Below are 25,067 nucleotides of genomic sequence, written 5' to 3' on the forward strand. Positions count from 1 at the left end.
GTCTATTATGGTTTAGATCAACTGATCGTTAATTGTTAAGCCTGGTAAATAGCGGTCAACGCAGAAACACCTGTAGAGAATTATATATGACATGCATAACAGGATATTAAACAGGCAAGGAAGTAAATATTCTAAAACTGAATGAAATATGAAGTGCTTGAATTTGACTGTGTTGTATTTATTTTTTTGTACACCAGACTGAGAAACATTTAGAAACAAGGGGGTATTTTTGTTTACAAGTGTTTACTGTAATTAATATAATATGGGTCAACAGGCTTTCTGAGAATGTGATTCATCACAGACTGGAGATCAGTTTCATTCCATTGTTCCTGGCATGGGTTCCTGGCGGTGATGCCCAGCCTTGTTACATGGTGATCTGAGGCAGTAAATTGGCTCCCGTGCTTAGTCACTGGAAGGCCCCTCTCTGGTTGTTCTATATTTGTCTGAAACAAATGCCAAGATGGCTTCCCATGTACCCACGTGGACCTTTCAGAACTATATTTCCCATCATCCTCCTGCACACATATATAACTGAGATGGATTTACCAGTGAGCAGGAGGGTGATGGGAAATGTAGTTCTGAGAGGTCCATGCGGGTACATGGGAAGCCATCTTGAGGCAGGGAATGCAATTTAAAAGTTTAAAAAATATGGTCAAAATGTAAAAAAAAACAATAATAAAATAAAACAATACACAAACCTTACGTAAACAGTTGTAGCAACACATGGGAACATGTAACACAATAAAATAAAAAGGTCCTTATGTACCCTTTAACATTTGTACTGGACCCCCTTTAGTGTGCTGAGAATCTTTTGGATCTTCCCTTTTTTTTTTTTTTTTTTACACTACAACGCTATAGATAATCTGCTCCATGCTGGCACCTCTTGTATTGGTTACATGGTCTGATTACAGCGAGACCATTGAGACTGAACTCCAGCACATGTAAGGAATAGGTTTGAGTAAGCAACAGCAATGCTTTATCTATAGTGACGGCTTTGAAATATCTGCATATTTCAAATTGGAGAACAAAATACAGTGCAAGCAAAGAACCAAAAAAAGAAAAGGGGCACAGGTGATAAAATAGAACTGGATTTTTTAAAATGTGGATTGGATAATTTGTTGTATTATGATTGCCTGTGATCTGCCATGCATTTACCATACAGTATCACAGTGCTACAACGGCTAGGTTTCCACTGCTGTAAACCACACTTCTGCAATGACTGGTAGAACCTACTCAGAATTCCCTGCGTTTAAGTTTAGTCAGAACTGACTGAGGAACAGGCCATTTCAACCTGACCTGTCATCAAGTAGCAGGGGTCATGGCTCCAGGAGTATGCAGTCATAGTGCCCAGAAATACACTTTGCTCAATGCAGCTTCCAGTAATGGTAGTGCTGCAATGTGAAGAGTACAAGCTGAGATATGCATCAGAGCCTGGGGTTCATAAATTATGTCTGAAAAATTAATAGTACAATTTCACTACAGTGATAATATTACAAAAATAACAGGGTGCAGAAAAGGATATGTGCTCTCTGACCATGCTTTATCTCTTAACTATTGTACCATTGTGCTATGTTTTGCACTGTGACTAACAAAACTCAGCCATGTTACTTTATTTAACTGCACTTTCTTGTTTTGCTTGTTTTGTAATACATTAAATTTTACAAGATGAAATGTCACGTGGTTGATCTGCATTTTAGGCAATTGATGATCTGATCTTGGGTCCAAACATTTACCCCATTTCCTGCATATCCTGTATTAGAACATAATTAATGTCATTTTCATTTTTTTTTTTTTTTTTTTTTTTTTTTTTTAAAGACCATTAAAAATGAACAAATCTGTATTCCTCAATGCTTTCTGAAAGACGTTTTTGCAATTAGGTAATTTGGGGAATGAAAAAGAATCCATGCAGCTTCATGAGTGTATAAACAGACTGTTTAAGAAACGCTTATGCCCTACATATTTATTTTGCTAAGCAACAGACATCTTTTCAACGTAAAATATAGCTGAAGGTAAGAGGGTAGAGCACATACATTTTCCCAATGTATTAATCAGTGTTTAGGAACAGCATGTTATTGCCTGCAATTTGAAATAAGATAATGCTAGAGCTACAAATACAGTTTGTATTTTTATTCAGGGTACAACATCTACATTCTGCATCGTGTTGCTATTCCTATTACAGTACACACAACTATGTCAGATAACAGGTATAGCTATAGATACGTATATTAATAATATCCAACAATGTAAATGAAATGTTAAATTCTGCAAAATACAAATTTCAATCTGATATATATATTTTGCAATATGGGTGTCACAGTTGTAATACATTTGACATTATATTCCACTCTTTTTTTCATAAGGGTAAATGTCATTATTGAGCTCTTCTGAGCATATTAATGTTCTAGCTATGATGTGTGTATGAGGTATACTAATAAGAATATTAAATGCATGTAAATGTGTGAGTCATTGAATGACACACCCTGCCCACAGTGCAAGTCATTTAGGATTGCTTTTCTTTTTGGAAATGCAGCATCATACATTTCATAAAGGGCAGCAGAGAAAATATTTCGATAATTCCTGCTTTTCTGAACCCATAATAAGGCCATTTGTAGAAGCCTCTGTGCTTCCTGACTGCAGAAAAATCATTTGATACTTGAACTTAGGGTGTCTCCTCCTGCATCTATACATCACCAGTGTACAGTACAGTCTCACAGGAAGGTGAAAAAGAACCAACATTAAAATAACATATGAAGTTACATATCCTTTGAGGACCCAAGTTGACTGTCCCTGCAGTCACGTGGCCGAACACTCTTAAGGGAAGCAGTTTAATAGAACTGAATACGATGAGATAAGTAAAAAGCCCTGTGCATGATAAAACCAGCCAACATGAACCATACGCAGTACAGTGGGGAAGAAGGGGGTTGCATTGGGAGTGGCCACTTTATTAGAAACACTACGGAAATAAAGTTGGCACACCATGAGGATGAGGCCCTTTTCAATCAGAGCTGTCATCAAGCAGCAGGGGGTCACGACTCCAGGAGCATGCTCTTGTAGTGCCCAGAAATGCCCAATGCAGCTTCCAGTAAGTGACAGTGATGTGTCATGTGACTAGCACAGATTGTGTTCCCAAACCTGCGGTCTGGATGAAATAACAGCCCTGTTTAACTATGTGCCTTGTTGTTTAGTTTGGTATTAATATTAGAAAACCAAAGTGTAGAAAACCCTCCCTATTGCCACACAGAAGTGCCAGTAACTGGGAGGCCTGGCTTCTATTACTGGAACACCCAAAGACTTTCACGCATGTTTAACTATGTTCATTCCATCTTAACTTATTGATCACTGTACTACATTTTGCACTCTCACAAACAAAACTCAACAAAGCACTTTAACTGCAAATACCTATTAGGAAATAAAGGAGGCATAAGAGGAAAACAAAACGCATGTAACCTAGAGTAGTTGGTTCTCAGTAAGATGTCTGTAAGAAGAGCAGAAGCACATACTGAGTTTAAAAGGGGCTTGATTGTAGGGTCTGTGTGCAACACTACCTCTGCGACCAGGACATTGTTCACATGTCCCAGAAGATAAGCAATCGATCCACATCAAGGAAGTAGAACGGCTGACATTGGAAATCCATTATTCATACAATAACCCCAACACTGAATTCAAGTAGTGAACAAGCTATATCGTTTAGAACTGTCTTTGGAACAGCCTGCTAGCCAAGCATCAATGGAAATGCTGCTCCAATATCCACGTCCAAATAGGCTGCTCAACCCTGATCATTTCTTTAAGATTTATTTGGTTCATCATTGATAACCTTAATAATCACAAACACTCAAATGTGTACTGGTGGCTTTACAAATGCTTAATTTCACTGTTACACTTAATTAAGTTTAATGTCACTCAGGAAAATGTCATGTACACACCTACTGAGTGCAGTCACAGCACAGTTACCTTCAGTACAGTTCACAGTTTGTCATACAGCAATGAGACACAGAGCAGTTAGGCACTGTCATATGATCTCTTTGAAAGTGGGGTGGTGAAGAGACACTGACACAGGCTGACAGATCCCACACAACTGTTAATGGCGCCTCCTACTGGAAAAAAAGCTGTCTTACATTCTCTTGTCTCTCCTTTGAAAGGGATGTTGAAATGCAACCCCTTTCCCTCTCTGTGTTTCTCACGTCATAGGTGTATTGTCCCCGATGTTAAATATTACAGTTTGTTTGCACATGTTAGCCTTTATGCTAATAGCTGCGGGTAGATGCTAATAACAGACACATTTGCTTATTACATTAAGATGCAGAGCGGCTTATGTCCTTTGTAATACCTAGTTCTTCTAACAAAATTAGGTCTGTTTACATTTGAGTAGCTACTGTGCTTTGAGTTTCAGAGGAACGCTTGAATAACCAGATTAGCATCCGTGATCTAAATAATATTTTTTAGAGACGGAGAACCGTAGGAGGTCAGGGCAGCACAATCCCTCGGACTGGCAGTGGGATCTGGGTTAAGATAATCACACTTGTAAGACAAAGGAGAAGGCGTTGGTGTGTGCAGTTGGCTTTGTTTTGTTAATCATTAACACTGATTTCCCCTAAATAGCCCCCATGACCAAATACAGTCACCAGTACCTGCCAAGTGTTCATCAATAACCTGGTAAAATAATTAAACCACAGAACAGGCGTTGCTACAAGGTATAACTGCACAATTTTGTTGCATAGGAACAATTTTAGAAAGGTATCGTAACACAATACAACAGTATAGATCAGAATGCTGCCTTTTTGATTTAGAACTATGCTATAAAATAATATGTTTTCTTTTACTGTTATCATGGCTGGGGTCAATTCCTGGCATTTTCTTTTTTGCAGTACAGTAGTCTCTGGCTTTAGAGATTACTAACAGAGCACCGTCCTGCACATGTTAAAAAAAATGCAGCAGCAGCTTTTATTACTCTACAATGACAAGTCCGTTTTAAAAAGATTGGATAAACCATTTAAATTTGAGTTTGGTGATGGTAATTTATCAGGTTACAATACTGTATCAGTTTTGAATCGGTCAGACTATTTTATTCTGTTAAAACAAGCTTCTCAAGGTGCCAACAAATGACTTAAATTGAAGTCGCCGTTTGTTAGTCAATTAAATTGGCTGCAAAAGAAACCAGTTGAACAATCAAATTATTATGGCTCTAAAATCTCAATTCTAATAAATTCATTTGAAGGAATTGGAATTTATTTTGAAAAGGAATTAGAAATGGAATTGGAATTGAAAAACAGGAATTGACCCCGTCCCTGATTGTTATGGAAGATGTAAGTTCATGCAATTTGAGAGAGGACTACGAAGCTGAGTTGTAATTATGCAGCTGGTTACCATTTTGCATCATCCAACATGGTTAAACATAACCATTGTTAAAAGTGTAATTGTCAATGTAAAAATAAAACCACTACAGCAAGAAGATAAGGTACTGGTAAAACTGTTGTCATGTTAATGCTAAAGACGCAACTAAATCCGTTTTTTTTTTACCTTGGTTATTGTGCCATTAAGGGAGATAAATGTAGAAAGGGCAAACTCATAATTCCAACAATAGGGCATAATTGAACAGTGCTTATTGGATTCCAGGGACCAAATTAATTCTCTGGAGGACAGGGTCAAGTTGTTTTTCTGCGTTTAATGTGAGTTGCATCAGACTTAGAGAGTGGGATGAGTGAAGAGCTATGGAAAGCACTGCGTCTCCACCACTGAGGTTATTTGTGGGGTTATTTTTTCCTAGGACAAAATGAACAGCTCAGCATGTATAGGAAAGACTATAAAAAAAATAAGTGTGTTGAGAGCGAGATGCATTTTTCTCTCCTTAAACCAATAAATCACAGTGAATTAAATACTGGCAGCTCTGTCAGCCTTCGGTTGATATCTAGAGCTCGTTGATACTAATGAAGAGTCGGAGGACTGGGGGGAATTGCAAGGGGGTTTTGTGTAATTAAAGTAGGACTTTATCATTTAACATTTTTTGTTTTATTTCAATTGTATTATTCTGTTATTTTAATCAAATATTTTATCGTTGTTTTCAAAATGACATTTTCAGACCTAAAGTAAATTAATCTGTTCATTATGTTAAAACAAAAAATGTCATTGTTATAAGGCAGTCTATTTTAACTTATTGTTAAGGCTAAATGGTGTATGGAGCTGAACAGTGAAATCAATAGATGAAATTATAGATATAATTCTAAATGTTGATCAGTGGTGTATATATATTCCAAAGACCAGCCAACAGATTAAAGCTATAACAAAATAGAATTCCCTATGATAACAGCTCATTTCAAACTCCTCCAGTTTTAATATACTGTAGTATTTGTTTTGCTTTGCTCAGACAGGCCCTCAGTAAACACCTCAGATACTTCCCCTCATTTTTACTCATGAGAGACCTTTGTATCAATCCTACACATCTCACAGATGCTAGTAGAGAACCACATCAGTTACATCAGAGACAGCACACATCATCCACAGCCCTGGAGCCATCCCATGTGCCTTCCCCTGGAGCCATGCCCTGTGCCTTCCCCTGGAGCCATGCCCTGTGCCTTCCCCTGGAGCCATCCCCTGTGCTTACACCTGGAACCAACCCCTGTGCTTACACCTGGAACCATCCCCTGTGCTTACACCTGGAACCATCCCCTGTGCTTACACCTGGAACCATCCCCTGTGCTTACACCTGGAACCATCCCCTGTGCTTACACCTGGAACCATCCCCTGTGCTTACACCTGGAACCATCCCCTGTGCTTACACCTGGAACCATCCCCTGGAGCCATCCCCTGTGCCTTCTGATCTGGCCTGTGAAATAACAGCAGCTGCAAAGTCCAACATACACTACATGCACAGCATGTGTGGATGGATTAACCAATTAAAGCTTTAACATTTGTACAGTACTTGCTTTTACTGGTGTACTGTTTTCTTTTTCTTCTTTCATATTTTTTCTTCTTTATTACAGTAGCCTGTATGGACTCCAAATATACAGCATTAACAGAACTCTAATAAAAACACCCAACACATGATAAATATGCAGTTTATAAATTATCTCAATAGGTTTTTCCATAGACATGACCAGTTTCAAACCTTATATAACCACCGACAACTGGAAAACGGAGCCTGTGTCTAGCAATATACATGCTCTATTTTCATTTCACCTCTCACCTCTACAGCATTACAGTGCATTGAGCATACAGAGTCTATATCCAGTCCCAACATTTTGGGCTGATCTTTCATTCTAAGTTGGCAGTTATTGTAAACGCTGGTCAGGTTATATACATCACCCACCAAGAAAAAAACTATGCATTACAGACAGACATGCTAAATTGCTAGAAGGTTTGCAAAGGTGTACAATCCTGCAAATGCAGTCACATATAACATATGCATACCAAGATACAGACAGGCTGTATCAGACAATAGTGTATTTTAGCTAGATTGTTGTAATACACTGATTTTCAATGTACAGCTCTGATACGAAACATGTTTTGGATTACTGAGCCACATACAATGCCTGGACACTTTATTGGGACCTGTATTTAATATCAGGTCAGGCCACCGGTACTCACTACCATCAGCACTTGATCCACATAATGCTTAAGTAAAGTGCAGCACTCGTTCGGCCTTCCAGAGTAATTAAGGGACCCAGGGCATACCTGAAGAACATGCCCTTTACCAGGGCACGTAGACAGGTGCTGATAAAGGGGCCCTACTACATGTTTTTACCAGCCGGGGTGCAGGAATTTCCTATAATAGCTGCAGGACATGCGTTTACAAATGTTTTAATTAACTCTGTGACCTGGTGTCATCACTGTTATACATTTAGAGGTGTTGCTCTTTCTATAGCCTGGCACTGGCTGTCGCTGTATTCTCACACTAGCGGAGCTGCAGAATAAGTACTCACACAGCCCCTTATCAAACACATTCCCTGGAAACTTGGATAAGGGTTACAGCACCAAAAGCCTTTCTAAAAAGAACAGCTGAGAAACCTGAGTGGATGTTTGTCCAGAGATGCATTGAAGTGGTAAACTTACTTTCTAATCACCCTGTACTTTAAGGGAGGAAAAATACCTTGTTTCTACTGTGCAACCTGCTTCTGGGTTTGTTGGGGTCAGACCAATTGTCCTTCTTATACCTGCACAATGATTCTGGATGACTATATCTGCAACACAAATTAGACACAATAATAATAATAATAATAATAATAATAATAATAATAATAATAATAATAATAATAATATAACTCCCTAATGAGTGCAGCACTGTTTCAGGCTAGGCAAGCAACATGCAATTACACCACTGATTTAAATCCCAGTTCTCTCTTTAAATAAACGCCCACCACCCATTGTAAGACAAAACCAAGCGTGGGTTCTCATTCAATTTGTAACCGATCTTTGCAGTCACTAATGCAGAATTGCAGCATTGTAGTAGAAAACAAATATTATGTGTAGCACCATTGCACTAGTGGGTACGATTATCTATTGAAGATATTTAAGCAAGAGGCCCAGTGGGCAACAATTTACCACCAGTTGTTATAATCATATTCACTTGTCCCTGATGGAGGATAGAGTATGCATAGAAAATTAGAATACTAAATTATAAAACTCACCTTGTAAGCTGTGCTAATTATAAACACTTTGGTTTAAAATAGAATGCTTAAGTGGCAATATTTATTAATACCATCTCCTCAGTGCCATACACAGTAATGATTAAACCGTATGCCAATATGTTCCGAATACCCTGCATTCATACATCAGATAGACATACGGGCATGACCTGTGGAGCAGTGACTGGTGAGGAGTTAAGTGATGCTGTCAACATGGGTACAGAAATAAATCCCACATGACAGTGTGACGTGGCCGCAACCATAGGTCAATGGCTTCTTTTTATAGACAATCTTTGATTATTAAAAGAGAGTGCTTGCTATTTCTGACCTGTAGACCTGGAAACTTTTGATGGCCCCCGACCACATGGGTGACACCCCGCTGAATTTAGCTCCCTTCGACGTGTTGATGGCCACGGTTCAGAGATAGCACGAGACGCGTTGCAGCTGAGCCTGACATTTTATATGAAAAGTGACGGAAAATATTTTATCTCAATTCCTGAAGTTCATGTTTAACTTTAGATCTAGCAACCTGCCACTGAGTGTAGTTCTTAATGGAAACATTCAACAGTTCTAGCAAGTGATCTGGAAGATAAACAGACTGGTTATCAGTCACACTGCAGGGCCCTGCGGCAGAATCCTATAACTTTTATTATTATATAACATTTCATGCTAAAAAAAAATTCCCATCTTTAAAATAACGTTAAAAACAGCACTTTCAAGGGCTCCCGAGTGGCGCATCCAGTAAAATCACTCGCTAGAGTGCCGGATGCGCTCTATAGCCTGGACGTCGCCGGTTCGAGTCCAGGCTATTCCACAGCCGACCGTGAACGGGAGCTCCCAGGGGGCGGCGCTCAATTGGCTGAGCATCGTCCGGGGGGAGGGAGGGTGGGTTAAGTCGGCCAGGGTGTCCTCGGCTCACCGCACACCAGCGACCCCTGTAGTCTGGCTGGGCGCCTGCGGGCTTGCCTGTAAGCTGCCCAGAGCTGCGTTGTCCTCCGACGCTGTAGCTCTGAGGCGGCTGCACGGTGAGTCTGCAGAGTGTAAAGAAGCAGGCGGCTGACGGCACACGCTTCGGAGGACAGCGTGTGTTTATCTTCGCCCCTCCCGAGTCAGCGCAGGTGTGGTAGCGGTGAGCTGAGCCTAAAAATAATTGGGCATTTCAAATTGGGGAGAAAATAATAAAAACTAATTGGCAACGACTAAATTAAAAAAAAACAAAAAAAAAGAAAAAAAAACAGCACTTTCATAGGGACAGATGGCGTCCTTGAAATCTCTCTTTGTACAGTGATAATGCATTTGTTTTATATGAGGGGTAACTGTATCACAGCTACAGTGGAATGAGCCATTGCTACAGTAGAATGGTACAGCAGCAGTAATACTGAAATATGGTATGTCACAACACACTGGTAATGTAAGCCAGTATCATGGTGCCATATCATTACCAGCATACTACTGCATCAGTATCACTGCAATATTTCTTCCATACCCATTGTGTTGCCATTGCTGAAAATGCTCTGGGGTTGGTTTTTACTAAGGGTTCCTTAAGCTAGGGCTCCTGTTTAAACTAATGACCTTGCTTCATCCAGTTAAGTAGCACTGACTTAGCTGGGCTATTAAAAACTAGCTAGACTCCACTGGGCTTTTTTTTTTTCATTAAACACTTCGTCATCGCTGCATTGGCAGTCACAGGCAGACAACTCAGTTGTTTATTATTATTAGTTTATTTAGCAGACACCTTCATCAGTTTACTTTGGTAACTAATAAGTCATGTTACTGTAAATACTACCTGTGCAGTCAGTCAGCTAGCTGCACTAATGTAAGTTTAGCCTAGAGGCCGGTCACATGACTCCCATTAGTCAGGCAGGGGATTCCCAAAGGGCCTGCATTATTCCACATAAACACAATGGGATTAGTTGCTATGCAAGGAAACAATCGCCTATGCTCAGAATCAAAAGCTATTTTTGCAACCCTATTCACCCATCCCCTCACACCTTCCCATAATTATTGAGATAGATGAGTGGTCACATAAGGGACAACAAGCATGGCTGACGAACTGCTCAACTTACACATCTCTGGAAAGGCTTAATTTATTATTGTATGGGAATTGTCATGAGAAACATGGCCATATAATTAGATATATAGAAGAAAATACAGTGGTATTGACCAGTGAGCTAAAAGGTGGGTTAATCTCCCATGCAAGGTTACTGCAGTGGACCCATTTACTTTCACTGTCTTTAAAAACTCATTTGAACCAGACCAAATGTGTTGATACACATCTGAAAGTGCCAGCTCTCTTTTCTGGAACACATTGGTGGATGAGACGTGACCAGGAATGCTAATTTCTCACTTTTACTGAAACAGATACAGTTTCATGACGAAGACACTTCACACAGACAACATGTGTGGGGTTTTAGAATTGGTATGTCTTTGAATATATCCCTTCTGTTTTTGTGTGTGGTGAAAGCCCACCGGTTTGTGTTTCTTATTTAAAAGCAACTGACTTTTCTACATTAATAGAGCATGATGTCATTTATAAGCTCTGACTATGGCAGGTAGTAACTGGATCCCTTTTACTTTACAGCAAGTGTTTTTCATATTCAACGCAACAGACAGAATAACTTTCTTATTTATTTATTTAATTAATTAATTAATTAATTATTTATTTACAAGATATCAGTTTGGAATCTATCAAATCCAATGACAGAATGACACATAGCTTTCAAAGCAGCTGCAGAGGCGGTGCGCTTCATCGAAGGGAAGTGATTCGCCCGAATTCAGTTGTTTAATTTAGGTTTAAACAGGCTTTCTTTCCATAAATTGTACTTGTTATATAAACAGAATACTCCATGAACGTATTTGGAGTACTGTGTTTATTTCACTCATGATGAGGGCTGTAAGAAACCCACCCGTTCGTGGAATAACGTTCTTGGAGCTCTCAAAGTATTTTGATATTTGTTTGTAACCAAGGGTACAGCGCACCATGGCAACGTCTCACACTGATCAAGTCAATTGGAATTTTAGAATTGAAAAGTCATGCAGCAGCTCTATGAGTTACACACACAATTCTGATATGTAAGTGTTTCACTGTATTATATTTGGACCTGTTTAATATGGAAGTGATTCAGTTCCCTATTAGAACGATCACTTTTACAAAATCTACCTGGATAAAACGATCTTGGTAGTGACTGACACTGAACTTTCTCCAGTGTGGATGTTTTATTCTCTCAGTGAAAACAAAGACCTTGGTAGGCTCATTCAAAGACAATGCTGATTCACCTATTGTAGTGCAAATCATGTGTGACATATGCAACAGTTGCCATCTTCACCCAAACTGCAACCATGGCAACAGGCGTGACTCAGGTAACAAGATTTTAACAGCATGCATTGAGAAAAGCACGAAAAATATGAAGTAATCTACTCTGGATATGTTTTTCAAGAGAAAGGGCACGTAATTACTGTATTCAGCATGTAAGTGTACTTTTTACTTTTTTTCATTTGTTTACTGTTTTCTTAAATACAGTTTAAACGTTGATCAATGTAAAGTTGTCTTGAAAGAACTACTGTGTGCTGTATAAAGATCTTTAATTCAATTTCTTCATTATTCTGATACAGCAAATTGCCAAACACTATCACTATTTGCATTAAAAAAAAAAAAAATTAAAAAAATATCCAAGGTAATATGCAGCGAAATTGAACAGGTGGTTCCAAGATATTGCCTTCAATAGCTCAGCCAATAAGGCACAATGAAAAAGTAGATCGCTGAGAACTACAGTACTGTGCAAAAGTTTTAGGCAGGTGTGAAAAAATGCTGTAAAGTAAGAATGCTTTCAAAAATAGACATTAATAGTTTCTATTTATCAATTAACAAAATGCAAAGTGAGTGAACAGAAGAAAAATCTAAATCAAATCCATATTTGGTGTGACCACCTTTTGCCTTCAAAACAGCATCAATTCTTCTAGGTACACTTGCACACAGTTTTTGAAGGAACTCGGCAGGTAGGTTGGCCCAAACATCTTGGAGAACTAACCACAGTTCTTCTGTGGATTTAGGCAGCCTCAGTTGCTTCTCTCTCTTCATGTAATCCCAGACAGACTCGATGATGTTGAGATCAGGGCTCTGTGGGGGCCATACCATCACTTCCAGGACTCCTTGTTCTTCTTTACGCTGAAGATAGTTCTTATTGACTTTCGCTGTATGTTTGGGGTCGTTGTCATGCTGCAGAATAAATTTGGGGCCAATCAGATGCCTCCCTGATGGTATTGCATGATGGATAAGTATCTGCCTGTACTTCTCAGCATTGAGGAGACCATTAATTCTGACCAAATCCCCAACTCCATTTGCAGAAATGCAGCCCCAAACTTGCAAGGAACCTCCACCATGCTTCACTGTTGCCTGCAGACACTCATTTGTGTACCGCTCTCCAGCCCTTCGGCGAACAAACTGCCTTCTGCTACAGCCAAATATTTCAAATGTTGACTCATCAGTCCAGAGCACCTGCTGCCACTTTTCTGCACCCCAGTTCCTGTGTTTTCGTGCATAGTTGAGTCGCTTGGCCTTGTTTCCACATCGGAGGTATGGCTTTTTGGCCGCAAGTCTTCCGTGAAGGCCACTTCTGACCAGACTTCTCCGGACAGTAGATGGGTGTACCAGTGTCCCACTGTTTTCTGCCAATTCTGAGCTGATGGCACTGCTGGACATCTTCCGATTGCGAAGGGAAGTAAGCATGATGTGTCTTTCATCTGCTGCAGTAAGTTTCCTTGGCCGACCACTGCGTCTACGGTCCTCAACGTTGCCCGTTTCTTTGTGCTTCTTCAAAAGAGCTTGGACAGCACATCTGGAAACCCCTGTCTGCCTTGAAATTTCTGCCTGGGAGAGACCTTGCTGATGCAGTATAACTAGCTTGTGTCTTGTTGCTGTTCTCAGTCTTGCCATGGTGTATGACTTTTGACAGTAAACTGTCTTCAGCAACCTCACCTTGTTAGCTGAGTTTGGCTGTTCCTCACCCAGTTTTATTCCTCCTACACAGCTGTTTCTGTTTCAGTTAATGATTGTGTTTCAACCTACATATTGAATTGATGATCATTAGCACCTGTATGGTATAATTGTTTAATCATACACCTGACTATATGCCTACAAAATCCCTGACTTTGTGCAAGTGTACCTAGAAGAATTGATGCTGTTTTGAAGGCAAAGGGTGGTCACACCAAATATGGATTTGATTTAGATTTTTCTTCTGTTCACTCACTTTGCATTTAGTTAACTGATAAATATAATCTATTAACATGTCTATTTTTGAAAGCATTCTTACTTTACAGCATTTTTTCACACCTGCCTAAAACTTTTGCACAGTACTGTATATCTACAGCATGTGGTCTAATCTCATGTTAAAAAAAAAAAAAAAGTGAATCCTATGTGTTACCAAATTTGCAAAAGCATCTCTGAAAATACAGCCTTTGTTTTAGTAAGAGCCGGACTTTCCATGCCAACGTCGGTCACCATAACCTACTCTGATACCCTCAAGACTGTGTGCTAAGGAATGGTACTGCATGGTACTACAGTACCTCACATTTTGTGGCATTTAGCCCGATTCTATCACATTCCACCCCAGGGCACTTTTATTATGGCATCCCAGTGCTGGTGTTCCTATAATTAAAAACAGCGTATTTCAGTATTCATGTAGTTGTTTTTATTCAGCTAGCCAGCCAATATTATTATATTTCTAATAATTATAATAATTCTGCTTGTGGTACTGCTACATTATTAAAAGACTGGGAAATGCATTAGCAGTACCTTTAAGCAAACGTTGCCATGCTTTGAATCTTTTCAATACTGTGCACAGCGATGTCATCTCCAAGTGGAGCATGCATGAATACACCTCTGAAAGAGAAAGCACAGCATAAATAAAAAAGGAAAAGTATATTTATGGGATTAGTGTCTGAATCATGGAAGAGCAATTCTGGACCTGAAGGGCTATTCCACATGTAATAGGTATAATTAAATATGTATCTGCTTTAGGGCAGTTTGAAGGTTTATGTGGCTCAGTTAAATCACATGATAGGAACACAGTCCTGGACTGAAATGAAAAATGAAAAATGAATCCTCACTCAGACATACGGTATCGACAGCTGTAGGGACTGTTCTCATAAGCTGTTGAGTGCACTGTCTTACGGTTCTAATTGGTCTGTGTGCTTTATTTTTTGTTATACCAGAAATGAATGGTGCCAATAAGACAACAATTGTGTTGTAATTTTTAAATTCACTCAGACATGAATTCTATTTTTTTTTTCTTTCTACTAAATAAAATTGATTAAATGTCATTGCCTGTTTTTGCAACGTCCTAATAATGCAGAATGCATTTTATGTTACAGGATCCATAACGTGGTGGTTTGGTGTCATTAACAACCTACATGCTCCAAAGTCCTGTGTTTTCAGTGGCTCCCAGATGCTATTTAAAGAAGCCCTTTTTTGCAGATGCAGAAATCGATAGCCAATATAAGGTTTAATGTAACTCTAAGAAGTGAGATAGGTTTGACTCAACAAAACAATATGAAAAACGGTCACACACAGCATTAAGTGAGTGCTGCTGATGCCAAACCCTTGGAAAACAAATACGTCATGCTTATTTATTTTTCATGAGACCCTAAAATAAAACAATGGAAATACCAGGCTGCAGCAGCGAAGCTTTAGGCACAGGTGAAGTAGGTTTAGTGTTCCGCTGATCCAAGCAGACGCAAAAATGGAAAAACCTCGGCAGCTACACAAACAATCAATGCGGCTCTTCAGTTACAACAGTCTGCAAAAATGGAAAACCGTAAAATAACTCACAGCAGTGCCTCCATAGGACACTGCTGCCAAAGGTTACACAAATATTATAAGCAGCCGACCCCGAAACCATAAAATGTCCATTTAAAAATAAGCAATGGAACACATTCACTTTAGCATTTGACATTTTTGTATTAGTTTTCCCACAAATCTTTGTTTTTTTGTTATTTTATTTACTTGTAGTTCTTTATTGTTTATTCAGTATACTATTGCTCAATTTGTCTGTAGTTAATTTAAGTGCAACGTATTTGTTACTACTTTTGTTGTACAGTATTAACATATGAATTTCCCGGTGCCAAAAATCTATGCAATTTGCACTTTGGAGTAAAGACTATTTGAATTTGACATTCGGATCATATCCCACCTGATATCTCACACATAACTCTTTATTGGGTGGAATTGAAATGACGTATCTATAACCCTACAGATCTATAACAGAATGTGTCACTGCTGAGATTTATTTTATTATACTGACAGCATTTCCTTGACAACAGCTCCGCCAAGTGGCAAATTACTGTAACAGGTTTACTTATGTCTTGCCAGATATTTGAAGAGAACACAAAACAAACATGATAATTAGTTTAAACCACTTATAAAACATACATATATATATACAATTCACATAACATTGTGAATACTATATATTTATTATAATACTCCATTAACAATTTTACAGAATCAGACAAAATGGCTGAAATGCTGGACACAACATAAAGACCTGGAAAGTTCTTAAGCTACAATACAAATAAACTTTTAACAGATACAGTGTTTTCTGTGAAGGAGCTGCACATTGCAGACTGTTAAATCAGTGCAAGATTGGCACAATCAGGGTTTTTTTGGCCACTAAAAGAAAGATTATTACTAGCATCTTTATCCAAGAATCAATGACTGGAGATTGTCAAGATATCTTTAACAGGGATCGAAATGACACTCCCATTGCATTGCAATTCAACCAACAGCAGATTTTACTGTGCATCTAAGTTGCAAGAACAGAGTTTTTTCTCTTTAAGGTTTGTCTAATCAAGTTCAGGTGTAAGTAATAAATCTTAAAGAATGGCAAGAAAATGATAGATACTGTAGATCTGAAGCAACTTTTAAAAGGGCAAGGAAAGAGACAGCTGCTGAGGACGGTGGCACTTTACAAAGGTCTCAATCTAGACTCACAAAAACGTAAAGGGTGAATACAGGATGTAGTGAGGAAACTGTACAGGCCAGAACTGGAGTATGCACATCAACAAGAGCAAAGGGGCTGGCCACTGTATACTTACAGATAACACTGCCTTTAGCAAGATGACAGCGACTGTGATAAATCACTGACAACCCCAAAATATTCCCTGGGAAACAACCTGACTGAAAATCAACAAAACATTACCCAAAATAAAAACAAACATCAAAACAAGAACAATAATGGGTTTAGGCCTACAGTGGCTGTGTCATAGTGAGACTATTTACTAAAATCAAAAGCCAGAGAAACTACTGTCATGTTAAACAAAATGTAAAGAGAAAGTGACCTTAACAGGATGATCCATTTTACAAAAGGTACCAGGGATGTTTTTGTTGTTGTTGTTGTTGTTGTTTTGATAAATGTCATAATCTTTGAATGGATAAATTCTCCCCATCCTGACTTACACTCAAACTTGTCTTCATTTTTTCAAATCCCTGTTAATAGGGGACACCCCTGAATACACACAATGGGCAGTTAATACATATTATATTGCAGTCCACAGTCAACTCAAGAATACATCTTTGCAGTGCACTACAGGAAACGTAAATTGTTCTCCTTATAGTGTGCTTTGATTAGGTCCGAGTTGAAATAGACCACAGTGACGGTGATGTCATCCCGGTACATCCTGGTCAGGTCCTCAGGGAGGCTCATCATGGCAGACAGCTGCACTTGCTCAATCTCCCCGTACTCGTTGGTACCGATGGAGTTGCGGATCAGGTGTGTGGCCACGTTAGGATCGTGTGAGGGCACTGCCCTGGCTCTACGCTTCAGCAGCAGGCTGTGCATCTGCCCAAGCTTCACCTGCCTCTCACTGGCAGCCACAGGCTCCTCTAAGTGGATACCGGTTAAATGCTCTGCCACCAGTCTTACTGCTTCATCATTGCTCAGCATGTCCCAAAGACCATCAGTAGCCAGGATGAGGAACTTATCCTGGGGTCTGAGCTTGTGGTAGGTCAGCTCTGGGTCCACATTCAAGTAGGGCGGAGAGAGGTAGTTAGGTGGGGCGTAGTGGTAGATGTCGAGGGTTTCCAAGTCAAAACCACTTTCTAAGATGCTCTGCTGAAGCTCCTTGCTCCATTTGAAGCATACATCCCCGAAAGCCCGAAGAGGCATCAGGAGACCCAGTAATCTGTCCCTGGTTACAACTGTGTTTTCCTCTGATTTAGGGTGTTCCGATCTGACTCGTGCCAGCTCTGATGGGTTGAGTGCATTGTGATCATGTGTGAGAGGCAAAGAAGACCAGCACCCGTCCTCTTCCAGCACCCCCAGGATCGCCCGACAGTCCCCCGAGTTGGCCACGTGTAAGTCAATATTGTCCACATGGGCCACACAGGCTGTGGAGCCAGCAAACGCCACCTGAATGGCCATGTTCCTCATGATGTCACTGTCCAGGGGAACCTGGGCTTCCAGGGAGATATCAGAGTCCAGTCTCTTGAAGGCATAAGCCAGAGAATCACCCGTGCTCATGCCCTCTGCATTGTCATGGTCTATCAGCTCCTGCCAGAAAACCCGAAGGTGGTCCAAGTAGAGAGAAGCAGGCTTCCTGTAGATGTAATCATTGATGGGCTTGTACCACTGCAGGATGGGCAGCACTGGTTTCATGTGCTCCATGGCGAATTCGATCTCCTCCAGATTCTTCTGAGACATGAGGGCCACAGAGATGTAATAAAAGAGCCGCTCGCTCACTGCTTGGGCGCAGGCATACCCTGCATGCCCGTCAAACACCCCAAACAACATTCCTTTGGTCTGCAGGCAGGTGGCTGCGCTCCTGCGGTCTTCGTTTGGGGAGTTGGCCGGAAGCTGGTTGCTCTCGAACTTGAGCACCGGGTTGAGGTTCTTGCCGTCAAATTCTGGGATCTTGACCGACTGCTCATTGGCTCGGAGAATCCTGTTGATCTGCACTGGAGTGAGCTGGAACTGAAGCTCCTCTTCTGTGGACGAGTGTCTGAATAGCTTTCGCATGCTGAAGACGCTGTTATCGGTTCTGCTGAGACCGGTCTGCGACGGAGAGCTCAGCAGCTTCATTCTCTTCCGTTTCACCTTACTACTGCTGTGGTTTGGGCTGAGACACCTGGAGTACAGTCTGTGCTGGCCTCGCAAGCAAACAACTTCATTCTTTACACGGCGCAAAATCCAGCACAGCACAGTGCTTGACATCTTCGAAATGTCGACTGTGCCGACAGCAGAGTGAATTCCTTCGCAGTTTGGATTCTTTTATATCAGCAGACCTAAAAGAAAAAGAAAAAAATGGCTCCTCAAGATATATATATATATATATATATATATATATATATATATATATATATATATATATATATGAATGATTAACCTAGGTCTGACAGCTATTAAACTCATGAAGTTACTAGCCCTTCAGGCACAAGTAGAAAACATTGTATTTTGCTCAAATCTCCCTTGTGCAAATGCAAATGTTTTACTGATGAACTTCTATTCAATGCAAAGCCTTCACCATGTAATCAATAGCAGACTCTCCATAAAAAAATGAACAAATGAGCAAATATTAAAAATAAATTAGTTTAGCATCCAGTTTTTATACATGAAATTATTTTATTCCCCCGCAAAATGCTTGTACAGTAGGGCTACAACGAGATTTAGAGGCTTTTATATTAATTGTTCATTGTTTTTGGACAAATTGAAGAACATAATTATTTAAGTTTTTGATCAGCTAGTACCAATACCGTACATCCGGACAGTTAAATGATCGATTGTTAATCTGATTTGACACCACTGAATGGCACACTATCTAAAAGAATGTAGCACACTTTATAAGTTCCAACATGTACAATAATAGGTTATATAGAATGAGTTATCTAAATGCAACCTTTGCAGTTTCATAAACGTTCATAACTGATTTTTTTCCAATGATTCTTTCTTATTTCATGTAATTAAAACCTTCCCTACCTGCTTCTACATCCACGTCTGTCTATTACCTACCGTCTGCGACTCGTACTATTTATTTTTTATTGAACCACTTCCTCTCTGTCACAATTTGAGACACACCAAAAAGCACCACCCACCGACTCTACCCTGATTGGGTGAAATAGAACGCTCTGTTGGTCCTTTCCCTGCGATTGGTTGCAAACAGAGCGTCAGATATGAAATGTTATTCATTTCTTTGGACCAAATGTAACCGTGTGTTTACAGAACTTTTGCAAGAAAGTATTGCAAACCAGACATCCGATCTGGCGTGATAAGTCCAAAAGTGAAATATGACCAGCGTAAGTGAAAATGCAATAATTAAGATAAAGATAGATAAAGGCAGACTTAAAAAAAGATATAATGCTCTTCTATACGATTGCTTAATGTGTCTGTCTCCTTAACTTAGCATTTAAAGCGCATCTTTGCCATGGTTTACAGGAGTGTTGACCTCAGTTTTCTGTAAAATCAACACACGTTTTACGTTTTACCGTGCTTCCCTGTGCTATTCAATACTTTCGCTTTACCAAATGCTTTTTTCAAGCTGAAAAGTGCAATCTTCTCTTTTTTCCACAGTTCTTACAGAAAAGACTTTATCTGCAGAAATGGCCTGGGAACCGGTAATGCAGTCCCGCAGGCTAGTCAGTTATTGGATGCCAGCAGAGCCATCAATGTCACATTGCAAACATCACAGGTTCAGTCTCTGTTTAACTAGTACATCCGATCAGTTGTTTTCCTTGGTAATGACAGCTTAACTTGACAAGACAAAACAAATTAATTATAGTACCTCTGTTTATCCCTGTAGAGGAATAAAGTGCTTCACAAGCACAATTCTCATGGTCCAAATCCTATTACTCATCTAGCTACATGTCAGGATGTCCAAAGGTAAATTGAAAATGGTTGGACATTATGCACATAATATGGTTGGACATTATGTAAACAATACTTTTATTATTTATTTCTTAGCAGATGCCCTTATCCAGGGCGACTTACAATTGTTACAAGATATCATATTATTATTACATACAATTACATTATTTTTACATACAATTACCCATTTATACAGTTGGGTTTGTACTGGAGCAATCTAGGTAAAGTACCTTGCTCAAGGGTACAGCAACAGTGTCCCCCATCTGCGAATGAACCCACGACCCTCCGGTCAAGAGTCCAGAGCCCTAACCACTACTCCACACTGCTGCCCTAAAATATAAAGCAAATAATGTATGGATTTATTTTAAAACTATAGGACTCATATTACAGTGATTATTGCAGTTTATAATTTTAAAATATTACAGAATATATAATTAAACATGCTGCTGTAAACTCTTGATAACAATATTAATAAATGACTCGTGGTTGTAGAGTTCGGGGTTTGTATTCCTTATAGTTACACTTAACAACTAAATGAATGAGACACCATCTGTAATATGGCTGGCTCAGATACAAGAGTGTTACAAGTGGTAATAGGTCATGCCACTAATCCATGGCATGTCCAAAACAGGCCTGTATGATGCCGTTCAACTGGAACTAAGATGTTACGGTGGCGCCCCCTATAGTCACTGTGTTTGCTGTGCTGGATCTCCTGGTTCTAAATGTCAGACTGTCCTGCTGTGAATACTTTTACAACTTGCTGAGCTCTGATCACCTAGTATGTCAAAAGAAATGTATTTTAACCTACATGTATTGGCTTGCAGACAGCTAGACATCATGCAGAGTCCATACAATAATAAGAACAAATAATGCATGAATTTATTTTAAGAGAATATAGGTTAGTCAGGTAAAGAACAGTGGGACAATAACAGTTTAATTGCACTAATTAGTATTTCACAGGCAAGTTTAGATAATTACAATGTCTGTCACTGAATTTAAGTCACTTTTAGTATTTCTAAATTGAACATCACAATATGTATATGTAGCTTTGCAGGGAACTAACTGAATACCAACATAAGAAACACTAAATATGTCTAAATCTAGTATATTCTAGTAGAGTGGTAGACAAACATTTAGGATAGTGCTTTCTTCAGTGTACTAATTAGTCTCAATTAAGTTTTAATTCTGATTGAGAGTTTTGAAGTCATGGGTGAAAACCTGCAATTGGCTTGCCACCAAGCACATTCAGTTACCTTAGAAACTGGCATGAAACTACAGCACTAAAATCTAAAAGAAACTCCCCAGAACTAGAAGATATATGATTAGCCAATCTGCATGAGGACCACACAGTCCTGCCCTCACCACCTGTAACAACAGCCTGGGTATTCATTCAAGAGATGGTACACTACACCACAGTTCATACATCCACACTGATCACGAGGGCTTTGTTGTTGAATACCTCCACATTCGTTGGTTTTAAACAAAGTTCTTTGGCAAGTAAACACTCCTCTTAGTGCGGTTGTTATTCATATGGTTATCGATAAGGCTGCATTGTGCTCAATCTCCACTTAGCAAATGTTTGCCCCTCGTCAACCCTTCTGGAATAAAGGTGGTCGGGAATGCCATCAAGTAGGCTTCACTCTGACATCAACAAACACCTGTCAGCACTGACCGTGAGAGATTGCGGTTTAGAAAAGGAGTGTAGACTTTGCATCCCCGCTCCTCACGGACCGTCTTCTTTGGCTGTTTGCCAAGCCCGATGCAGAGTAGTGCGTATGTTCCCCAAATCACTAGGCGCTTATTCATTAACTGACTGCCAGGCCAGAGCTTTCAGTGGGAATGTTGAGTCTGGTCCAGAAAGAGAAAGGGGCATGCAGTGAGTGTCACGGGTTGCTCGTTTTATCCATACAATTTCCATTATTCAGATGACAATAAAATACATCATTATCAAATCACTTTGCTTTTTAATTATCTAGCACCATTATTGATGGCTCAGTACCGTTCTCCGGTTGGTACTGAGCCATCACTAATGGTGCTAGGTAATTAAAAAGCAAAGTAATTTGATAATTATATATTTTATTGTCGTTGGAATAATGCAGATATTAGTACTAATTTACAGAAGACTTTTGCCTTCTATTGCCTTACAGTACTAAACGCTAACTATACTAAAGCACACTACAATTTTATGTGGGATTATTAAACACATTCTAAAAATATAGCACGACCAGCTGCATCTAACATTGCATTATGGGTAACCTGTATCCAAATCCTTTATATTGAGCAAAACATAAATTGGTTGGCTGCTTATACTGTAGGTTCAAATTCTATTGATTTTTCAGAGCAGTACATTTTTAGCATCAAAATATTAACCCACGCTAACTGCTACAGTATCTGCGCCTATCACAGTACATCAAAATTGGTTGTGCAGTGTGATATTTAATCCGATTTGTTACATATTTGCCCCACAAGGTGGCGACACTAGCACGGAATTTCCGTGATCAGTCCCTTGGAACCTGTTTTTAAGTTCCTTCCATGACTGTATTTGATCTCTAATTTATAAGTAAGAAGCAGAAACACAAGCTACCTCCCTTATTGGAGCCTGCATTCCACCATGCTACTGTGTGAGCCATAAAACCTCGCTGCTTTACATTTACAGCAGCAGGGGGTTATATTTGAAATCCTCAAGCCATTGTTATTACTCAGAAAGTAAAACCTGCATTTAAAAAAGATAACAGTCTTCAACAAGTAAAAATAAAATAATGAACCCCATTTTAGAATGAAGACTGATATGCAATTCAATCAAAACAGACATGTTTTGATTGAATTGCACTAATGACATTAGCTTAAGATAACTCACTCGTATTCATGGTTGTAGTGTAGACTGAATCTGCTCATTGGAAACTGAAAAAGGATTGAGTTGTTGTACACTTTCCTTTTATCTTATTCATTATGAATGTTGTGATTATTTTCGGGCTGTGGGTATTCTGTATTTTTGTGCTGGATTGGCAGATCATGGATAGCACACAGGCAGTTTGCAAGCTCGATCACGTGGACTACAACCAGTTTTGGGTAATTCATTTTAATATCCAAATGCTGGTCTTTATGGCACAGGTGGAAAGCTACAGTAGTGGATAAACTGCACCACCTGGCTACCCAGTTGAGGTTGAGAGATGCACATTTTAATACTGCTTTTAACATACAGGGCTCCCTCGTTATGAGGTGTCCCTCTATACCATGGAACAGGTTATAAGGCAAGTGTCCCGTAATGCCATTATTCTAGCCTAGTATTCTCATTATAAAGCAGAACACAAATTTGACAGTCTTTTACCTATAGTATGGAAATGATTCTATAAAACGTACCTTTGTGCCTTGCCATCTGCTGAATAACTCTCACATTCTACAATTCACACACAAAGGTAATCAGTGTGTATGTTGCTTATAATCAGAGAAGTAATGTTTAGTATGAGATTCATTTTAGTTTTTCAATGCTTGCGATCCCTGAAGTCAATCAAATACAGTGTGTTATAAATGAGAGTCAGAATACACTGCCAATTTTTTTTGAATGTTTATTTTAATTTAAAATAATTTTCTCAAATAATTTAAAGTTGTCACTTTAATATCATTTGAGAAAACCTTTTGTTAATAAGAAAAGCATTTTTGGCCAAACGAATCCCCCTGCTTCACATGCTCTAAAAGTTTGTCCTCAATAGGAAGCAACTCTGGTCCTGAGTGCTACTAAAATGATCTAGAACCAGATATTAATAGCCTACATGACATAACTGGGACATGATTAAGACAAGAGATGCAGCTTCGCTGGCACCTCTTCGTCTTCGTTAGCTTGTTTCAGGAACAAGCTTTTAAGGAGATTAATCACCTCTTGCATGTTCTGTATTCAATGATCTGGAAGAAGGATTTCAAAAGACCCTTGATGTGACAGAGCCCCCGAATCAAGATCTATTCAGGTTTAATTCCAAGTGAAATATTTACAACTGGTTATCCATAGAAACCCAAACCATGTTGCATCAGTACCCCCCTTCTAGATCACTCAATGAGTTGTTTGCATGCTAAATTATAATAAAGCCGGTTGCTAATCTATCGGATAATATAATAAGTAGAAAGAAACCGAGATTAGTAAGGGATGATGCCCCCCACCACATTTATTGGTTTTTAAAATCACTAGCAGCAAAGAGTGAAAAATAAAACTAAAACGATCCAATTAAAAACATTCACCAGCAACTCTGCACATCTCAGTGCTGTCTTTTATCCTGTAATTTTGGCTATGCTCTTTCAAGAACCGTGGTTAGATTAGGGTTGACATTGATTACATTACAGTTACATATACCTGTCTGTTAATCATGGTAGTTTGCTAGCATTAGACACTTTGTAGAATTAACATTTTACATTTTGGATAGATCAATGTATTCCAACGTCTTGCATGATAACGGAGGTGGGCAATGCACAGCAATTATCAACAAAACTCATAAAAGAAGTAGCTGTACTTTTATTATATAATAATACAATTGTTAGAGGATCATCTTGCCATATATTATATATATATATATATATATATATATATATATATATATATATATATATA

General features: G+C 39.2%; 1 protein-coding gene across 2 annotated transcripts; it reads right to left on the reverse strand.

Annotated features, from left to right (window-relative positions):
- Positions 1-16,064: 16,064 nt before the first annotated feature.
- On the reverse strand, positions 16,065-22,322 carry LOC117425137 (pyruvate dehydrogenase [acetyl-transferring]-phosphatase 2, mitochondrial-like). 2 transcript variants are annotated; one of them, XM_058993752.1, is made up of 2 exons: positions 22,143-22,322; positions 16,065-18,894 (listed from the first exon to the last, which is right to left on the reverse strand). In XM_058993752.1, exon 2 carries the CDS (start codon positions 18,821-18,823, stop codon positions 17,198-17,200), a length of 1,626 nt encoding a protein of 541 aa, XP_058849735.1. In that variant the 5' UTR covers positions 18,824-18,894; positions 22,143-22,322; the 3' UTR covers positions 16,065-17,197. The 2 variants fall into 2 exon arrangements, with proteins under 2 accessions (XP_058849735.1, XP_033897727.3); XM_034041836.3 differs by lacking the exon at positions 22,143-22,322 and adding an exon at positions 19,586-19,668.
- Positions 22,323-25,067: the final 2,745 nt, after the last annotated feature.

This window comes from Acipenser ruthenus, chromosome 20 (genome assembly GCF_902713425.1).
Source record: "Acipenser ruthenus chromosome 20, fAciRut3.2 maternal haplotype, whole genome shotgun sequence".
Taxonomy (NCBI): domain Eukaryota; kingdom Metazoa; phylum Chordata; class Actinopteri; order Acipenseriformes; family Acipenseridae; genus Acipenser; species Acipenser ruthenus.